The sequence below is a fragment of the Antechinus flavipes genome, chromosome 1 (assembly GCF_016432865.1).
Source record: "Antechinus flavipes isolate AdamAnt ecotype Samford, QLD, Australia chromosome 1, AdamAnt_v2, whole genome shotgun sequence".
In the NCBI taxonomy this organism is placed as follows: domain Eukaryota; kingdom Metazoa; phylum Chordata; class Mammalia; order Dasyuromorphia; family Dasyuridae; genus Antechinus; species Antechinus flavipes.
The window spans coordinates 248,211,103-248,230,368 of NC_067398.1; the positions used below are offsets into that span (position 1 = coordinate 248,211,103).

At 38.4% G+C, this 19,266-nt stretch overlaps 1 protein-coding gene across 1 annotated transcript in view; it reads left to right on the forward strand.

Annotated features, from left to right (window-relative positions):
- The window catches only part of RADIL (Rap associating with DIL domain), a 102,398-nt gene extending 83,170 nt beyond the window's left edge, over positions 1–19,228 (forward strand). Inside the window, exons 9-15 of the mRNA XM_052000074.1 lie at positions 5,641–5,813; positions 6,715–6,865; positions 8,216–8,403; positions 8,753–9,158; positions 12,628–12,767; positions 14,347–14,486; positions 17,750–19,228. Of these exons, the coding sequence (XP_051856034.1) occupies positions 5,641–5,813; positions 6,715–6,865; positions 8,216–8,403; positions 8,753–9,158; positions 12,628–12,767; positions 14,347–14,486; positions 17,750–17,855 (1,304 nt within the window). The 3' untranslated portion in view covers positions 17,856–19,228. The remainder of the gene's footprint in view (positions 1–5,640; positions 5,814–6,714; positions 6,866–8,215; positions 8,404–8,752; positions 9,159–12,627; positions 12,768–14,346; positions 14,487–17,749) is intronic.
- Positions 19,229–19,266: the final 38 nt, after the last annotated feature.

Below are 19,266 nucleotides of genomic sequence, written 5' to 3' on the forward strand. Positions count from 1 at the left end.
TATCTCTTTTAATTAGATCAATTTTTGCTTTAGCTTGATCTGAGATCAGGATGGCTACCCCTGCTTTTTTGACTTCACCTGAAGCATAGTAGATTTTGCTCCAACCTTTTACCTTTAACCTGCATGTATCTCCCCGCTTCAGGTGTGTTTCCTGTAAACAATATATTGTAGGATTCTGGCTTTTAATCCATTCTGCTAACCGCTTCCTCTTTATGGGGGAGTTTACCCCGTTCACGTTTATGGTTAGAATGACCAATTCTGTATTACTTGCCATCTTGTTAACCCCGGTTTATGCTTTTCTCCCTTCTTTCCCCTTTCCCCCCCTTCCCAGTATTAAGCTTGTGAGCACCACTTGCTTCTCACAGCCCTCCCTTTTTAGTATCCCTCCCCCCGCCTTAGAGTTCCTCCCCCTATCTTACCCCTTTCCCTCCCAGTTCCCGTATTCCCTTCTGCTTAGCTTATTCCTTCCCTTTTCACTTTTCCCTTCTCACTTTTCAATGAGGTGGAGAAGTTTCACCATAGATTGAATATGTCTTAAGATTTTTCACTTAAAGCCAATTCTGAAGGCAGTAAGATACCCACTATATTCATCCCCCTCCATTCTTTCTCTCAGATATAATAGGTTTCTTATGCCTCTTCATGAGATGTACTACCCCCACTTTACCCTTTTTCTGATACAATGTCCTTTCCACATCAATTTCTAGAACAAGGTATACATGTATTCTTTATACATCTATATAGTCAAAATATAGTTCCCAAGATTAATCTTTACCTTTTTAGATTTCTCTTGAGTTCTATATTTGTAGATCAAACTTTTTGTTAAGTTCTGGTTTTTTCATCAGAAATAGATGAAATTCGCTTACTTCGTTGAATGTCCATCTTCTTCCCTGGAAAAAGATGCTCATTCTCGCTGGGTAAGTTATTTTTGGTTGCATACCAAGTTCCTTAGCCTTTCGGAATATCATATTCCAGACCCTTTGATCTTTTAATGTGGATGCTGCCAGATCCTGGGTGATCCTTATTGTGGCTCCTTGATACTTGAATTGGGTTTTTCTAGCCGCTTGCAATATTTTTTCCTTCATCTGAGGGTTCTGGCATTTGGCTACTATATTCCTTGGTGTTTTGATTGTAGGATCCCTTTCAGTGGGTGATCGATGAATCCTTTCAATGTTTATTTTTTCCTCTGTTCCTATGACTTCTGGGCAGTTCTCTTTGATAATTTCCTGGAAAATAGTGTCCAGGCTCTTTTTTTCATCATGTTTTTCTGGGAGTCCAATGATTCTCAGATTGTCTCTCCTGGATCTGTTTTCCAGGTCTATTGTCTTCCCCAGAAGGTATTTCACATTTTTCTCCATTGTTTGATTTTTTTGGATTTGCTTGACTGATTCTTCTTGTCTCCTCGAGTCATTCAATTCCACTTGTTCAATTCTGATTTTCAGTGAAGTATTTTCTTCACTCACTTTTTAAAAATCTTTTTCTAATTGTCCAATTGAGTTCTTTTGTTCTGTGGAATTTTTTTCCATTTCGCCAATTTTGTTTTTTAGAGAGCTGTTTTCTGTTTCCAGTTCACTAATCCTATTTTTCAAGGATTTTACTTCTTTATCCACTCTCTCTTTAACTTTCTCCAGGCTCTTTTGCCAAGCTTCCCTCTCCTTTTGCCAAGCCTCCCTCTCCTTTTCCCATTTTTCTTCTAGCTCCCTTGTGAGAGCCTTTTTAATCATTTCTATGAAGTTCATCTGTGCTGAGGAACAGGTGATCTCCTCCTTTGGGGATTCACCTGGGGACTGCCTGTTTTTAGTCTCCTCAGGATTTAGAGTCTGCTCTCTATCTGTGTAGAAGCTGTCAAGGGTTAAAGTCCTCTTCAGCTTCTTGCTCATTCTGTCTAATAATCAGAGACAAACTAGCAAAGAAAAACAGAAAAAACTGGAGTCTTTCTTTGGGGGAGGGGCTGGGTGTGTTACCGAGCTTCCTCTACAGACTGCAGGGGGCAGCAGTGAGGCACTAGCAGGACTGTGCTGCGCCTGCGCTCTGAGATCCCAGAGCGTGCTGAGTCACTGAGGGGGGGAAGGGGGGAGCGGCCAGGTCCTGAGAGACTCCAGCTGTTTGGGGTTGTATTCTTCAGCCCCGGTGCTTTTAGCTTCTCTGCTGGGCTGCTGACTTGCTGCCGGAGCAAAGTATCCAAACCTGTAGCGAAGCTCTCCCCGCAGAGACGGCTGCGATCACTCCCTCTCCAGTCTGCTCCCGTGCTCTCACTGCCGCTGCCCTCAGCCTGCGCCCGATCTAAAACCGCCCCAGCCCTCCAGTAAAGACAGACCTTTCTTGGCGAATCTTAAGGATGGCTTCTCTTGGTAACTCTTTGTGGGTTTTTTCAGTCAAGCATTAATTCAGAGGCTTGTAATGAAATGGATAGTGAGAGAAAGCGCGGAGCTTATGCAGCTGTGAGCCTCCTCTCCGCCATCTTAACCGGAAGTTCTTCACTCACTTTTTAAAAATCTTTTTCTAATTGTCCAATTGAGTTCTTTTGTTCTATGGAATTTTTTTCCATTTCGCCCATTTTGTTTTTTAGAGAGCTATTTTCTGTTTCCAGTTCGCTAATCCTATTTTTCAAGGATTTTATTTCTTTATCCACTCTGTCTTTAAATGAGTGGGATGACTTCTCCAGACTCTCTTGCCAAGCCTCACTCTGCTTTCCCCATTTTTCTTCTAGCTCCCTTGTGAGAGCCTTTTTAATCACTTCTATGAGGTTCATCTGTGCTGAGGAACAGATGATCTCCTCCTTTGGGGATTCACCTGGGGACTGTCTGTTTTTAGTCTCCTCAGGATTTAGAGTCTGCTCTCTATCTGTGTAGAAGCTGTCAAGGGTTAAAGTCCTCTTTGTTCATTTTCTCAGAGAAGAATCAAAGACAAACTAGCAAAGAAAAAAAAGAAAAAACCCCTAAATGGAGTCTTTCTTTGGGGGGGGGGGGCTGGGTGTGTTATCGAGCTTCCTCTACAGACTGCAGGGGGCAGCAGTGAGGCACTAGCAGGACTGTGCTGCGCCTGCACTCTGAGATCCCAGAGCGTGCTGAGTCACTGTGGGGGGGGGGGGGGGGGAAGGGGGGAGCAGCCAGGTCCCGGGAGACTCCAGCTGTTTGGGGTTGCGTTCTTCACCCCCGGTGTTTTTAGCTTCTCTGCTGGGCTGCTGACTTGCTGCCGGAGCAAAGTATCCAGTCCTGTAGCGAAGCTCTCCCCGCAGAGACGGCTGCGATCACTCCCCACCCCCTCTCCAGTCTGCTCCCGTGCTCTCACTGCCGCTGCCCTCAGCCTGCGCCCAATCTAAAACCGCCCCAGCCCTCCAGTAAAGACAGACCTTTCTTGGCGAATCTCAAGGATGTCTTCTCTTGGTAACTATTTGTGGGGGTTTTTTCAGTCAAGCATTAATTCAGAGGCTTGTAATGAAATGGATTCTAAGAAAAAAACGTGGAGCTTACACAGCTGTGTGCCTCCTCTCTGCCATCTTGGCCGGAAGTCCAATCCTTGATATTCTTGAAGATGATATCCTTGAGATGAAAAATGCTGTCTATCTCCAGAGAAAGATTTAATGGAATTTGAATGCAGATAGCATTTTTTAAACTTTATCTTTACATTTTTTTGAGGGGGTGAGGTCTTTTCTTTTGCAACATGGCTAATATGGAAATACATTTTTCATGACGACACTTGTATAACCCATACCAAATTGCTGGCCTTCTCAAGGAAGGACAAAGAATTTGGAACTCAGAATTTTAAAAAAATTAATGTTAAAATTTTTTTTACATGTAATTGAAAAAACTAAAAAATGAGGAAAAAAAAAGTCTTAGAGAATATAGCACATTATGCCTTTCCTCATCCTTTCTACCATGAATTCTAAAATAAAGGAAGAAACAATGGTTCCTATCAGTTTCTCTTCAGCAACCTGTAATTTATTCTTTTTGATTGGAATCTAACCTGAAATGGCAATTCCCTTTATAATTTCCTCTACATTTTGAAGGATGAAGTTAATAGTCCAAAAAGGCATTAATTTATTAGTTCTGTTTTGGACAGAAAAAAAGTTCCAGTAAATATCAAAATAGTTCAGGTTCTCCCTCAAAACAGTATTATGCATCTAGATGGTTTGTGATCAGTTTCCTGAACTTCTTATATAATAATTCCTCCTTCTACCTATTGCTTCTGTTTCTATCTTCATTGATCCAAGTGCATTTCCCCATGCTTGATTCCTAGATTTCCTCTCATGAATGTTATCTTCTTACTAAGCAGTGTATATGTTTGTTCCATTGTCTCTTTTCTACATTTTTTCCTTCTGAATATATATGTATATGGATACACTGATAAATCTCATTTTGCTAGCTCTCAACTGGACTAGAAGGTCCAGTTTGCATACTTGTATTTTTCCTTGCTTGTGTACAGTACTTAGCATAGCAGTAATAAGTATTTAATAAATGTTTGTTGATTTATTGATACTTTGTATATTTGTAGATAGATATCTGAGGTCATGAATTTTATAGTATCTCTAATGTCTCAGGAATTTAGTTTTTCCTAGCTTTTCTTTCCTATATTCTTTTTATGCTCTGAGTTACCAGACAGTAAAAATCTATATAGGCAGTTTCTTCCCCTTTCCTTTTCAATTTAAATCCCTCCTGAATTTCTGTAAGCTAAAATTCCAGTCATCTCTCTTTAATTTGCCTAGTAAATTCGACATAAGGATTGTATAATTTCCCTTATCATAGGGTGAACAGAATGCTAGTTTTTAATTTAAAAAATTTAAATTTCAATCTGAGTTGGTCAATAAGTTTCCTGCCCCTTTCTTTTAAATGGTATGCCATTGTGTAAGTCAACTCTGAGTGTGGTTCCTCCTTTTTAAGAGAACATAAAAGCACTTCCATTATCTTGATCTTTTACAATATTTTGTAGAAATCAAATGAAGTAAAGTATATCTGTCACTTTTTAAGTCATAAAGAATTATTCGAGAGGTTAACGAGCATCTAGGAAAGGAAACAAATTATCACCAAGGGCCAATATGGCTTCATGAATTGATCATTCCAGATACCTCATTTTCTTTTTTTTTTTGGTAGAATTACTTTAAACACACAAACTCACAGATTTTAGCAAAGTATATAACAAAGTATTTTATTATTCTGATGGCCAAGGTGGAGGGATGCAGATTAAAGAGTAGTTCAGATGAGGTAGTTTGAGAATTGGTTGAATGGCTGGATCCAGAGTTACTGTTAAAGAGTTCTGTCTCAAGTGCCCCAAGCTGTTAGGACCTGTGTTGTTCAGCATTTTTAGTAATGAGCTAAATAAAGACCTAGATTGTACATTTATTTGAATGTAAATAAGTATTGTGATCATTAGACACTATTTAGCAAGTGACTTAGGTCTAGTTTGTGGTTATTAGGAAAGACAATTAGCTTTCAGATAGTAGATTATTGGTGTTCTTTAAGAACTTCACACTAAGGAAAGGGGTAGTCAGGTGGAACAGAATAATGCTTTCTCAGCAGAAGGGTGACTAGGGAGGAGGGAGTATTAGGGGAAGGAGAATTTGTGTCTTTTTATTTCTCCCCACAAACCTAGGACTTTTTCCCCAGCTCCCAGAGTCAAGTATTTCACTTATTTCTCCTCCCACAGGACCTACACTGAGTTGCTTCCACTGGCCAAAAGGGGTACAGGTTTGTGCTCGCTTACGGCAGCTCTTGGAATGGGCACAGAGTATGGGTTTTGGGCCACTGGCAGAGCAATTCTTCAAGAAGCTTTCCTGCACAGTAAACCTTTTGGCCACGCCCAGTGCCCAGCTGATACAGGTAGGTACAGAGGATGATGTAGAGGCATGTTGTCTGGTATTTGGAGTTTGTTTTATTGTCACTCTTAAAAGACTTAGGGTTTTTGTTTTTCTTTTGTTGTTGTTTTTAAAATAGTTGGATCATTGGCTTAGATTCTTATGTATAAAGGGCCATCAAGACCTAAAACAGCTTTATAAGTAGCATGTCACAGAAATGTTTTTAGACTTTGGTTAAGGAAGGCCTATTCTGTCAGATTTAATGCCTTGAAGAATACTAGTATGAATAAATTAATAGTTTTTTTAGTTTGGTAGTAAAATGTTAACATACTCTGGAGAGGTGGGCAATTTTACAAAAAACCATCCTCAACTAAAACCAAAATGCTGGATGACTTTACAAATCAAATATGTTAGGCAGTTTTTCTCAGCTAATTACTAAATGGAAATTTTATCTATAGAAATGGCATGGGATTGCTGCTCCAAAATAGCTAGTTTAACATTCAGAACATTATAAAATAAGCCTTGCAAATACTTATAAAAAATTAATTAGACCACATTTCTCTAAGACACTCAGAAAATAAAATACTCGAAACTAGCCTTTTCTATTTGCTCAGTATAGGACATTGTCTTAAGTAAATGTACATTGAATACTTTCCCACCCCTCCACCTCTTAGGCACACAGCCACATTAGTTAATGCAGTGTACTACATAGAAAAAAGTCTTTTGGATGGGTGTTGTGGCCAGCTGCTCACATTTGTGTTATTTGATCTCTTCTGATAATTAACCCTTCTCCCAAGAATGAATGCCCTGCTTATAAAATCATAAGGTAACAAATAAATGCTGATATATCCCTTGTTGTTTTAATACCCTGGTTCCCTCATACCATTTTGAGGCCTTGACTCTTAGAGCTTCCTTTTATCACTCAGATGACTTGGTCATCCTTAAGGACTCAGTTTCCAGAATTGAGCCCTGCTCAGCTGCATCGGTTGTTGACTCAATACCAGCTAGCATCTGACATTGGTTCTGTGACTGCTTGGGAGCCTTTAGATGAAGATAGACCCAAAGCCTTCAAGACAGGTGAGTGCCTGACTATTTTTTTTGATGAGAAATGGAAAAGTATCTGTATAGCAGAAGAACCAGCACAAAAGTTTTTAATGCTCAACCTCACACCCAACAAATGCTTGAAGGCTAAACAAGGGGGCCCTAGTCAGTGCTGGAGGGGATGTAGATAGGCATATTAATGCCCTATTGATAAAGGTGTAAATTGATATCTTATTAAACAATTTTGGAAGACAGCATGAAATTATGATATAAAGGTAACAAAAAAATAAATATTCTTCAATTTAGAAATCTCACTGAGAAGTCATCATCCTCTCAGAGATTGGAATTCCCCCAAAAAAAAAAAACAAGTATACACCAAAATGTTTAGGGCAGTGCCTTTCATGATTGCAAAGAAATGGAAATCAAGTTTCTTAAGAATGGACATTGTTTAATTCTTTGTAATTATGTGCCCGGGGCAAAGTACAAGACATATAATATATAGTTTTTAAGTGATTATTAGTTGATAAATACCCATGATTAGATTATGATTAAACAAATTTTGGTATATGAGACTTTGGTTAAGGAAGGCCTATTCTGTCAGATTTAATGTTTTGACTACTTTTGCTGGAATTTTTTCTTTATTTTTTTCTTCTATTTTATAAGGGATAGCTTTTTTTTTTTTTTTTTTTGAAGGAGAGGGATATATTGGGAAACAAAGGTAGTCTAAAAAGAAAATGTCAATAAGAAAAAGTCTGAGATCAGCTTAAGAAATAGCATTCCTTTTGCTTCTCTTTCATGTGACAAGTGGTATTTAGCAGTCCCATCTTTCAGCTTAGTTTTGATCTAGTTAGGGAAATATGGATCCTCAGAGTTGAGCCTAGGGAAAATCTAGGAATTCAGAATTGCATGAGATTTGTCTTCAGATATGCCTTTGTGCTGCCCTGCAACTTTCAGCAAGCTTTGTAGTTACTAATTTTGATGGGGAGCTCTTTTGAGTAGGTATGGGTTGGGCTGAAGGCAAAGACCATTTTTTATTTAAACTTTTTATCTTCCCATCTACCATACTGTTTTCATACAAGAAAGGTGCTTGATAAATTATTGTTAAATCTATAAGATTCCTTTTCATCTCTTATTTGTCCCGTTTTTATGGATAGTAGGTAGGTTAGGGAACTATTCATTCCTTAGCAGTTGGTCTTATCTGTGATAATGAACTCTTAGCTCAAATTGCTTATTTTGCCTATCATTCTACCAAGAATCATTCATTTCCCAAAAAAATAAACAGAAAAATGTAGTATACTATGGAAAACAGATGGCAGAAAGCAAAAGGCAATTGATGTGATGTTGCTGAGGCAATTAACTTGGACTTTGCTAATTTTCTTTTTACAGAGGATGTCCTAGAATCTTATGATAATCACCCACCCATTGTTCTGCCAAGTGGAGGGTTCAAAGTAGACTTGGAGGTAGAATGTTTGGATGATAATATTTACCGGCACCTTCTTTACATCCGCCATTTCCTGTGGAGCCTACAGAGCAAATCCTCCCATGCCAGAGGCCCTGAACCAGAAAATCTAAAGGTAACCTTGGTGGGTTCTCCATAAGAAAAGTTGTTGGTTTTGTTGCTTTTGGTAAAATATCCATGATGGAATATCCACAATTTAAGGCCTATGGCTTTAGGTTCTGGGAATTTCTCAATCAGGCTATGTCTGGCCATCCCATTGTGTTCTTAGAAGGGTGAGATGGCCTTCACATACCTGTGGCCTGGTGTTCCTTTATTCTCTTTTCTCAGCCTTACTTTCACAAAAAAAAGACAAACAAATAAAAAACACTTTTATTGTTTTATGCTTCCTGATATTTATTTTATTTTATTTTTTTAATCTTAAACTTATGATAGAATTGACCTATTCTTTATCTTTTCTTCTTCAGGGTTTGCATCACACTATTCTTGAAGGGAACTCAGAGAGTCCAAATAGTCTAGTAACTTCTAAGGATGCTGGGGACCACCTGGATTCAAAGCATTCGGTGGGCACGGTGGCCAGGGCAGTTGGAGAGGCCAAAACTCTGTCTGTCCTTACCAGCGGGGTTTCCCGAGCACAGTCCCCTGGTAGAACCCCTCTTCTGGAGAAGCTAAAGCCTCAAAACAGCATGGGCAGGAACAGTTCTAAGATGAACCTATCTCAAGGGGATTCTTCCTGTCTGTTGACCCCTCCCAATACACCACTCAACTTTGATCCCAGAAGTCAGGATTCTCTCCAGCCCAGTGGCAGCTGTGAAAAACCCCTGCATGAGCTGAAGAGGAATGGCCTTACTGCTCAGATCACGGCACAGGAAGGTACGGGAGGCCCTCTGGCTGAGGGCCTTGGTAGTTCTCAATTCCTTAAACAAACAATTGTACCAAAGTTTCCATTAGACCCACCCACCCTGTTAAAACAAGAAACAATTTTTTCCACTCATGGAACTTAAGGGAAAAAGATTGTTTCCAGGGAAGTTGGGGCTTTTGGCTTTACCTTATTACTGAGCTCTATGTCATAATACAGAGGAGGAAGTGTTAATCTTGGTAAAGAGAGTTTTCCAAAGACAGTCTCGCTTTCAGGGATTCCGTTTAATTTATCAGTTATAGACATCTCGGTGTGCACATTGAGCATTTTGTTTATCACCTCCAACTGTAAATATTCCCAGAGTTTTCTTGGATTCCTAGATAGTTCTATTAGGTAGGGAAAAAAATAAACTGGTACCTGCCACATTTTTTGGTGAGATGATATAGTATGTGTGGATGTTTGTACACACAAAAAATTAAGTTAAAATGAGCTGACTACCCTGAGCCTTTAGATGTCATTGAGGGTCTCTGTAACCCGAGTTCATTCACATTAGCCAAATGTCTCATGGGGGTAGAAGAATGTGTAATATTTTTTCAGAACCAGAAAGGAAAACCTGAGTTTCTTGGACTAATTAGTTCTGTTTCTTTCTTTCTGAAAGCAAAGTTATAAACAGAATATGAACTCTAGATTATAAACCCCCCCCCAAAAAAAGAAATTTTTACTTCATAGGGACTGTGATGGGGAACATCTGGGTAAGAATCAGTGGAAGAAGACATAAAAATAATATTCTCAGTGAAGGAAACTGTATAATCACTGAAAGAAATACATAAGGAGTTAAGGAGACAAATCACATACTTAACCTGGATATAGAGAAAGGGTAGGACAAATATGTTCTAAAATACTCCTTGTACCAAAAGCAGAGTATTCATGATCTGACTGAATAAGTTTATCCATATGGAGGAAGTAATGAAATGAACTCCTCTGGGCCTGATTCTGACCAGTAGAGAGGATCCCCCTGGTTACAGAACTAGGAGTGATAATCTTAGGAATAAATAAATGACCACTCGACCATATTTTCTAAAAAGGGGAAGACACTGGGCATGATCTGCCATTTACCTTAGATTTGGGGAGGGTGGATTTTAAAAAGTTTAGAGGAGAGATAAATGTTACATTGAATACCAAAGAATCTCACAAATATAGAATGGCGGAAGGACTAGATCGAGGCTTCTTAAACTTCTTTCTTTCACAACCCTTTTCTTCCCAAGAAATTTTTACATGACTCTAGGTTTATAGGTATATAAAATAGGCAGACAAATCAAACATTTGCTGATAATGAATCATAATTTTGCAACCCCCACATTCAATTACATGACTCCGTGTTGGATCACAACCCACAGTTTAAGAAGCTTTGGGCTAGATAATCAACATTTCCTATGAAAAAAATCTGGGATCATTTTCAGTGGAGTAATAGTTCAACAGTGAGCTAAAAAATGTGACATGAGTGCATAATGCTAGTGGTATTCTGCTTTGAGGAAGATGAAGGATGATGCCTTAATCAAATGGCAATACAAATAGAATAAAGACACCCCATTTCAATCCTGACCCATACAATAATTACCCAACGAATCAAATAACTCAATAGCTGTAATAACCTCAACCCTACCAGATATCATAAATCAAACTACTTCCATTAATAAAGTTAATAACAACATGCTAAAAGCCATCAAATTCCCCACCCAACTCTCCGGATACTCCTCAGTAGCCATAGCCACAGTATAACCAAATACCACCAGTATTCCTCCCCAAATAAATCAAAAATACAATCAACCCCAAAAAAGTACTATTTAAACTCACAACAATAGCACAACCCAAACCCCCACTAATCATAAGACTTAAACCCCCATACACAGGAGAAGGCTTAGAAGCAAAAGCAACAAACCCCAAAATTAATAACAGACAATAAAAAAACTATCATCATTTCCATAGCAGTTTTAGTATGGACTCTAATCAAATCACATATGGAGAAAAAAGGATCTTCAGTTCTGGGTATTGTGTTTTGGTAAGGACAAAGGCAAGCTGAAATATGCACAGAAATGGGCAAGATGGAAACCAAGAGATCTACAGACCATTTCACATAAAAGATAAGTTGAAGGAACTGGGGCTGTTTAGTCTGAAGGAGAGTTGAAAAGAGCACAAGAGTACTCTTCAAGAGTTTTAAGGATTGTGATATGTAAGAAAGATTGGCCTCCTGGGGAGATTGAGGAATGATAGCTTAAAACCAGAAGAGGGGTTAAATTTCTTGGATTCCTAGATAGTTCTATTAGGTAGTGAAAAAAATGAACCACATTTTTTGATGAGGTGATATAGTATGTGTGGATGTCTGTACACACAAAAAATTAAGTTAAATTTTCTGTTAAAACCAGAAGAGGGGTTAAATTTCCAGACTATAACCAGATTAAAAAATAATGAAAAATGTTTAAAAAATACAACATTAATGTTAATTCGTGATTTTCTAAGTCAGCATGTGGTTCACAGGGATCCATTTCTGTGAGAGTTTGACACCATTGCTGTATTGGAGTAGATTGAGGATTGATGTAAGGAAACTCCCTCACAGTTGTAACTGATCTAAAGTGGAATGGGAATCTGAAGAAGTAGAAATTGACTCCCACTAGAATTTTTTAATTCTATGACCAAATGACCAGATTTACAAGAATTGCAAAGTTCAAGTGGAATAAGATAGCCAGTGAAATCTCTTCCAGCTCTGAGATTCTGCAAAGGTTGAGACAAAGAAGTAACAAAATCTAACAATGTTAACTGCTTATTAATATCTGGAAACTTCATAAGAGAGAGGACAGTCTGGGGACATGGGGAGGGGAGAGGAGGGGAAAAGGGATGGGGCTAGCTCTGTGATAATAATACCTAAAAAGCACTGGCAACTTGTATGGGCTGAACACCATAAAGGCAATCCTCAATGTAGATTGAATTTTAAATTAAAATGGGCTCTTCCCTTCCCAAGGCAAAGCAACTAGAGAAAACAATCTCCAGAATAACTGAATTTCCTAAGCACAATAAATTCCCTAAAGGATGAATAGCTCTGCTTGTGGGTAGCCAGAATTAAGTTGCTAATTAGAGTAAATAAATCAAACATGTGGAAGGAGTAAGTAATAGTGGGACATCCCATCCACCTGAGATATTATATGTAACTTGTTATTTTAGTGGTGATAATAACTGTTAGCATCCCATTGTCTTTGATCAGTCTCTAGAGAAGGCATTGAGGGTCAGAGATAGCCAAAAGGTGGGAGAAATGAGGAGCCTGGAGAATCATCCAGTTTACTGTATTTTTTATCTTATGATTTTTGTATAGTTAATTGACTAATAGTCCATAAGATCTGTTATTTATATGCTTGTATATAGAATTTTCTTATCTTCACGTTCAAATGTGCTGTTGCTTTTCAGTGAAGCCATCTTTTCTTGGTTATACAGGAGATTCTCCCACCCCCTTTGATTATCCTACCCCTGCTTCCTCCAGCCGCAGTTCAGCTACTGATGACTTCTGTTATGCCTTTGTGGTGGAATTGGAAAAAGGACCCATTGGGCTGGGGATGGGTCTGATAGATGGGCTGGTAAGTGAATCAGAGGCAATTAATCCTAGCTACTACCTTCTGGCTTGTATACGACCTTAAAGAGGTAGGCCTGATGGAGACTCTTGGATGTGTTTCTTTCACGTCCTAGACAATTCCAAGGGTTACTTGTTTCAGGTCTGAGAGATTTATAACCTTATGATTTGTTAAAAATATTAAGTATGCGTGATGTAGGGAACAATATCATTATTATTATTATTATTATTATTATTATTATTTTATGGTCATACCTTCATGTTAAGAATTATTTTAGTCTGAAGAGGAAGAGGTACTAAGGAAATGATTGGTTGCTTATTAGTCTGTGGAGGTAAAAATGGAAAAAAATTAAACTCACACTTAAAACTATTGAGTTGTTACCACTATAGTATTTTTGTGGAAGAGAACTTAGAAGAAATTCTATACTGTTTGTATATCTTCCACTCTGATTAAACCAAACCTCCAGTTATCCTTATTAATTGGGATATTTGAAAATTCTGGAAAACTTCTTTGCTCTCCTTCTTAAAGCTTATACTGTTGTTGGCCCAGACCTGTACTTTTTTATTGGTATAAGAAATCCTTGATGAGTATCCACTTTCCCAGTGGATATTGGCAACTGTTATGAAGGTTTGTGGTGTTTTTCTTCTTTAATTTATAATATAATGATGGTTCTCTCTGGGAGAAAGCAGGTTTCTCGGGGGAGGTTTTCTGGAAGCAGCCTTAGTTTCAGTTCAGATCAATAATTACCCCAAATGCAGCCAGGTGATAAAAATTCAGATCTTTTATCGCCTCCAATATAGTCCGGTTAGTTGAGGCCTATCTCTCTGCTTGGTTCTAAGAGCTCTTGCAATGTTGTCCTTTGCTTCTGCCTCTGCTTTCTTCAGCCTCCAATTCAGCTCCAAGTTGAATCTGTCTTGCCTCCAAACGAGGGCTTCTGGCTCTCAATCTCCCAGAGTGCTCTGTGTCTGCACCAGAGTGCTCTTCTCCAATCTAATTTAGCTGAACTCTCTCTAACCCGAAGCTAAGAGCCTCTTTATATATGATGTCCCAAAGGTTGACTCCTCCTTCTGGAGGCACACCTAAGGGAGGTGTGAATTCACAAAGTTACAAAGTTTACTTTGTGAATCTCCCATACTTGTGAACTGGTGTGAACACAAGCATTGTATCAATTAGTTCTACTTAGTACCTTGTTTCAGGTTCTGGCCCAAAACCTCTCCTTCTAAGATCAGATCAGTGATACTGAACCATGCTAAATTAGATAATTATTGTCTCTATCAACTCTAATGACTTAACAGTTTGTAAAGATTCCAACAAAGGTTAAAAATCTTAAAGTTGGTTGGTTCACATATCCAAAGCCAGCTCTCTGTTTGCTGTGCCACCCTGCTTCCCACTCTCTTCCTGGAGATGATCCTACAGAAGGAGGTATCTCACCATGTACTGGTTGCACGGCTGTGAGAACCACAGCATTAGCTTACATGAGAATGTTGCTATTTTCTAGAAGTGAGGATTCCAGGCAGGTGGTGTTCTCGTGCACACATAGCTCCCTGCTGGGTGCGGTGCTGGGGTGAACTCTGATCTTTTACAGCACACTCCTCTGAATGCTCCCGGGATCTACATCCGAACCTTGATCCAAGACAGTCCAGCGGCCTCTGATGGGAGACTTTCCTTAGGAGATCGGATTCTCGCAGTGAATGGCACCAGTTTGATTGGCACTGATTATCAGAGGTAGAAACTTATATAGAAAAACTTGTATAAACACTTTATCTGGACTTCAGAACGGGTGTGGTAATCCAACATGTCTTCTCTAGTTTTGGGTGCTCATCTCTTCATGGCGGCTCTTTTGTCAACAGAAAAATGGACAAGGCAAAAAAAAAATTTTTGAATGAAAAGCAAGAAGGCTCAATTAGGATGCAGGCAGAATTAGCCTTTTTTAAGGCAAGGGAACAACAATAATAAGTAGACCTTAGAATCCAAGGTGAGATAGTTCTGACCCTAGTATATCTGTCCATAAGCATTATTAAGTGCTTACTGTATACCAGCCACTGCTTTGTGAGCATTGGGCATACAAAGGAAAACAAAAACAATCCCTGTCCTCAGAAATGGATGGCCTAATGGGGAGGGCAGCATGTCAATAAGTAGGTGTGCAGAAAACATATATCAAGTATGATAAAAGGTAAGCTGGGAGCAGATGGGGGCCAGGAGAGGCCATTTGCAGACAGTGGGATTGAACTGAGTCTTAAAGGAAGTCCGGAAAAGCAAAAAAGACATATGGGATAGCCAATGCCAAGGTAAGGAAATGGGAGATGTTCAAGCAATTGCAAATAAGCCTGTGGAGGTAGATTATAGCGTGCGTGGAGGGAGTAAAGTGTACTAAGACTGGAAAGCTTCAAAGAGAAACTGGTAATGAAGAGCTTTAAGTGCCAAACAGAAGAGTTTATATTTCATCCTATAGGTAGCTCATTGGACAGGAGCATGCCATGATATTTGTTAAATCAGTTGTTTCATTCGTGTCCAATTCTTCATGACACCTTAAAGCCATGGTCAGATTTAGGCTTTAAAAAAAAATCTTGACCACTAAGAAGAAAAAAGGATTGGAGTGTAGAAACACTTGAGGCAGAGAAAGCAACAGAAGACTATTCCAAAAGTCTAGGCAAGACACTGTGAAGTGAGAAGCAAGATTTGGCAAGGAATTGGATATGTATGAGGAAAATTGGTCAGAGCCTCTGAGGTGATAAGTCTGGTTAAATGGAAAGTTAACAGAACTCTCAATAGTACTAGTGAAGTTTAGAAGAAGAAAGACAATGATGTCTATTTTGGACATGCTAAGTTTGTTTCCTCTGGGAAATCCAATTGGAGATGTCCAAAATCCAGTTGGTAATATGGAACTGTGTTTCTAGAGAGCGACTTGGGACAGGATATGTCAATCTTAAGAATCTTCTGCCTAGAAATAATAAATGAATCTATGAATTTCTATCATAGATAGTATAAATAGAGTTAGGACAGAGCTTTGGGGGACACCTATGGTAGGGGACATAATATGAAGTCAGAAGACTAGGAAACTGTCAGACAGGTGGGAGAATAGGAGAGATCAGTATCATATAAGCCTAGAGAGCATCTGGGAAGTGATCAGAGTCCAATGACAGAGTGAGGGCAAGAAAGATTGGAATTAAGAGAAGTCCACTGGAATGAGCAATTAAGAAATCCCTGGTAACTTTGAAGAGGGAAATTTCAGTTAAATGAAATTGAAGAAGCCAGATTCACATAGATAACGTTTAGAAGAGAGAGGCAAGGAAGAGATAAAGTATCATAAGTTCTTCTCTCTTATGCGTCCCTTAATATGGTTACATACTGCTGAAGTGACTTTGTGAGTTTTTTAGTGGCTTTCCCACTCTACTCTCATTTCTTATTTGGGTATTCTAGGAGGAAAAAAAAATCCTCAGGGTCATGGTTTTTCAGCTGGAAATCTAGGCTTGCTCACCCTAGGCAGCAAAATGGTGATACTTTAGCTGCAACATGTTTTCTTAGATATGCAAGAAGGGAACCATGGTAATATAAAGGATTAAGAGAACTAAATTTGAAGTCAGAAACATGTCACAAAATTTCTACTCCTTAGTGTACTCAAATTAGCCTTCTAAGATCTCTTCCAACTTTTAAAGTTGCCTGTGTCAGAACTACAGATATAATGGAATTATTTCCAAGTCTTTTTTTTTTGTTTGTTTGTTTTTTACTTTTAAAAGCAATGCATTTCAGAAATTACTGCTCTATCATGAGCATTTATTCTACTACGTAGACTAGGGCTTAGGTTCAGGATATCTGTCACAAATACATGTCTGTAACTTGGATGAAGAAGCAGATGATTAACATGCTTATTAAATTTTCAGATGACATGAAAATAGGAGGAATGAAGTAACTGCTATCCAAATTGGCAAGGTGTGGGGACCGAGTTAGCACCCTGGATACTTTAGAATCAGCCAGAATCAGGATAAGCAAAAGTCCTTGGTCTTTATTCTTTGTCGAAGTGAGAGGAATGGCCACAGGAATCTCCACACCTCTATTCTTCCTCTCCCAGCCAGAAGTCACTCTGGCTTGTGTTACTCCACCCTTTAATCCCTCCTCCCATTCTCTGTATACACCCACAGATCAAGCCAGCACAGAATATAATGGGGCGGGCCATTTTCCAAGCATATGCTAATAGAGTATTGTTCCAATAAGTAATTAACCTTAAGTGCTCAGTTGTCTGAACCTCAGTGCATGAACTCAAGAGTTTCAGCTCTTTACAGCAAGGATTACCTTTTCATTCAGGATTGGAAATAGAAAGCTGTCTGAATGAACAGAGATTAAAAAAAAAAAAAAAACTTTAGCAAATGGGTCTCTTTTTTGGTGAAGTAGAAGTATTAGATGATTGTTAAGGGAAGATGTTCGGTGGGAAGTTAGACTGATGAGCCAAACCCAACTAAAGAAAATGTAATTGGGGTAAATTTTAAATCCTATTTTTGGAACTAGAAAGACAGCTGAACAAATACATAACAGGGAAGTGTATCTAGAACTAAGTGCTAGACGAGTTGAATCAACAGGGACATATGTGGTATGTGTTTTGTTCCGGTAAAATGTCCTATTTCAAGGGAAAGACAAAAGGATCAGCAATCAATTTCTTAGCTTTTCTGTTTCTCAAAGGCCTTTCCTAACATATTAAGCAAAAAAATGTCAAGAAAAAAAAAAACACCTTTGATTAAAAAACAAGGATAAAAACTTAAAAAGCCAATTTTGTATGAACTTCCATAATCCTTGGAGGATGATGATGATGGGTAAAGTATATATAGAAAGTAATACATAATAGTTTTTGATAAAAATATTTTGTCAGTAGTGGGAAAAGCTTCACAAATCTCCCCGTGATTTTTTTTTTCCTAGACTGCCATACATACCATCCATTTTACTTGTAGCCTCATTTACAGTTACAACCTAATAAGAACTCTGTTGTTCTCTTTCAGTGCTGTGGACTTGATCCGATCAGGGGGAAAGAAGCTACGGTTTCTGGTTGCCAAATCAGATATAGAGATAACTAAGAAAATCAGCTCAAGCGCCTCTCCTTCCTAAGATTTTTTGTTCTAGAACTGCTCTACATATCTGCCTGTCTGTATCAAGGCTTTGTCAGGCAGGTTCTGCTTGATAATGCTCCTAGAAAGTGGGAATCCAGCAAGTCATGATAGTTTGGATATCTGCTTTTCATGTTGCATTATTTACTCAGTATTACACCATGCAGAAGAAATCACAGTATATGGGAAAAAAAACAAAAAAACAGGGCTTATAAAGTGGGTAGGTGCCACTGGCTCCCAATATGTATTCAGCCTACAAACTATAAACAGGGACATCATTGTGACTCATCTCAAAATTGTAGCATGATCAACTATTACTTTTCTTGCCTCCTAAAATGTCTGGTCCAGTGCACAATGCAGGATGGCAGGGTTTTTATGTGTTCCTTACTATAAGACTTACTGTTTGTTGTATGTGAACTGTGTGCGGGCAACAAAATCCCTCCAAAATCCAAAAAAAAACCAGTTTTTAGTTCTTGTTTTGTACATACATATGCGTGAAAATACTAAACTGGATAGTTTACTAGTTAATCTTTTTCCTACGCCTAAACTCAAAAACTGTTGTTATTCTACAGCTGGTCCATGAGAAATTACAAAAGGAAAAATTCTGACCAGAGTGGCATACATACTTGATTTTTACATAGTGACATTTTTGACTGTCAGCCAAAGATTTCTGAAATAGCAAGCATCTTTACTAAAGGAAGAATAGAAAGGTACCAGCCTCCTAGATATACAATAGTCACATGTAACGTGTGGAAATTGTCTTAAGAGGATTAGTTACTTCACTTATCATTCATTTTATACAAAGAAAAAAAATTTGTGATTAAATTTTTTTTTTTTTTGTGATTAAATATTAACTTGGCTAGTTTATGATAAGGGTTCCTAACAGATTTCTTCCTGGATCTCTGGTAAACTGCTTCTCTCACCAAGCTGGATGAGCCTTTTATATATATATAAAGTATATACATATATATACTTTAACTAAAATAGTTTAGTATTAAAAAACCTGTCCCTGTGCATTTTTCTTGTTGGGCTGTTAACTTGGGTGTTACCCTAAGTGCCTTCTTGAGACAGTGGGTAGTGCCAACTCAGCCTGACCCAAAACCAAACATTCCCCTTTTAGGAATCTATCCATATGTTTCTGAGGGCTGATGCTAGTATTCTGCTCCTCCAAAATTTTTTAGCCAAAGGTAACAATCAAAACTAATGGAGTGAGTTTTACTTTCCATGTGGCATATAGACCAATCATAATAGAACTGACTCAGTTTGGATTGTGAGTGAAACTGATTAAAATCGTGGAGAATGGTTCTTTTGGGCAATAGAAATAAACTGATAAGAGGGTTTCATAAAGCTTATCTGTACCACGCCTACTAATAAGCTAGGTGACATCCTAAGAATATGTTATTTTACTGCAC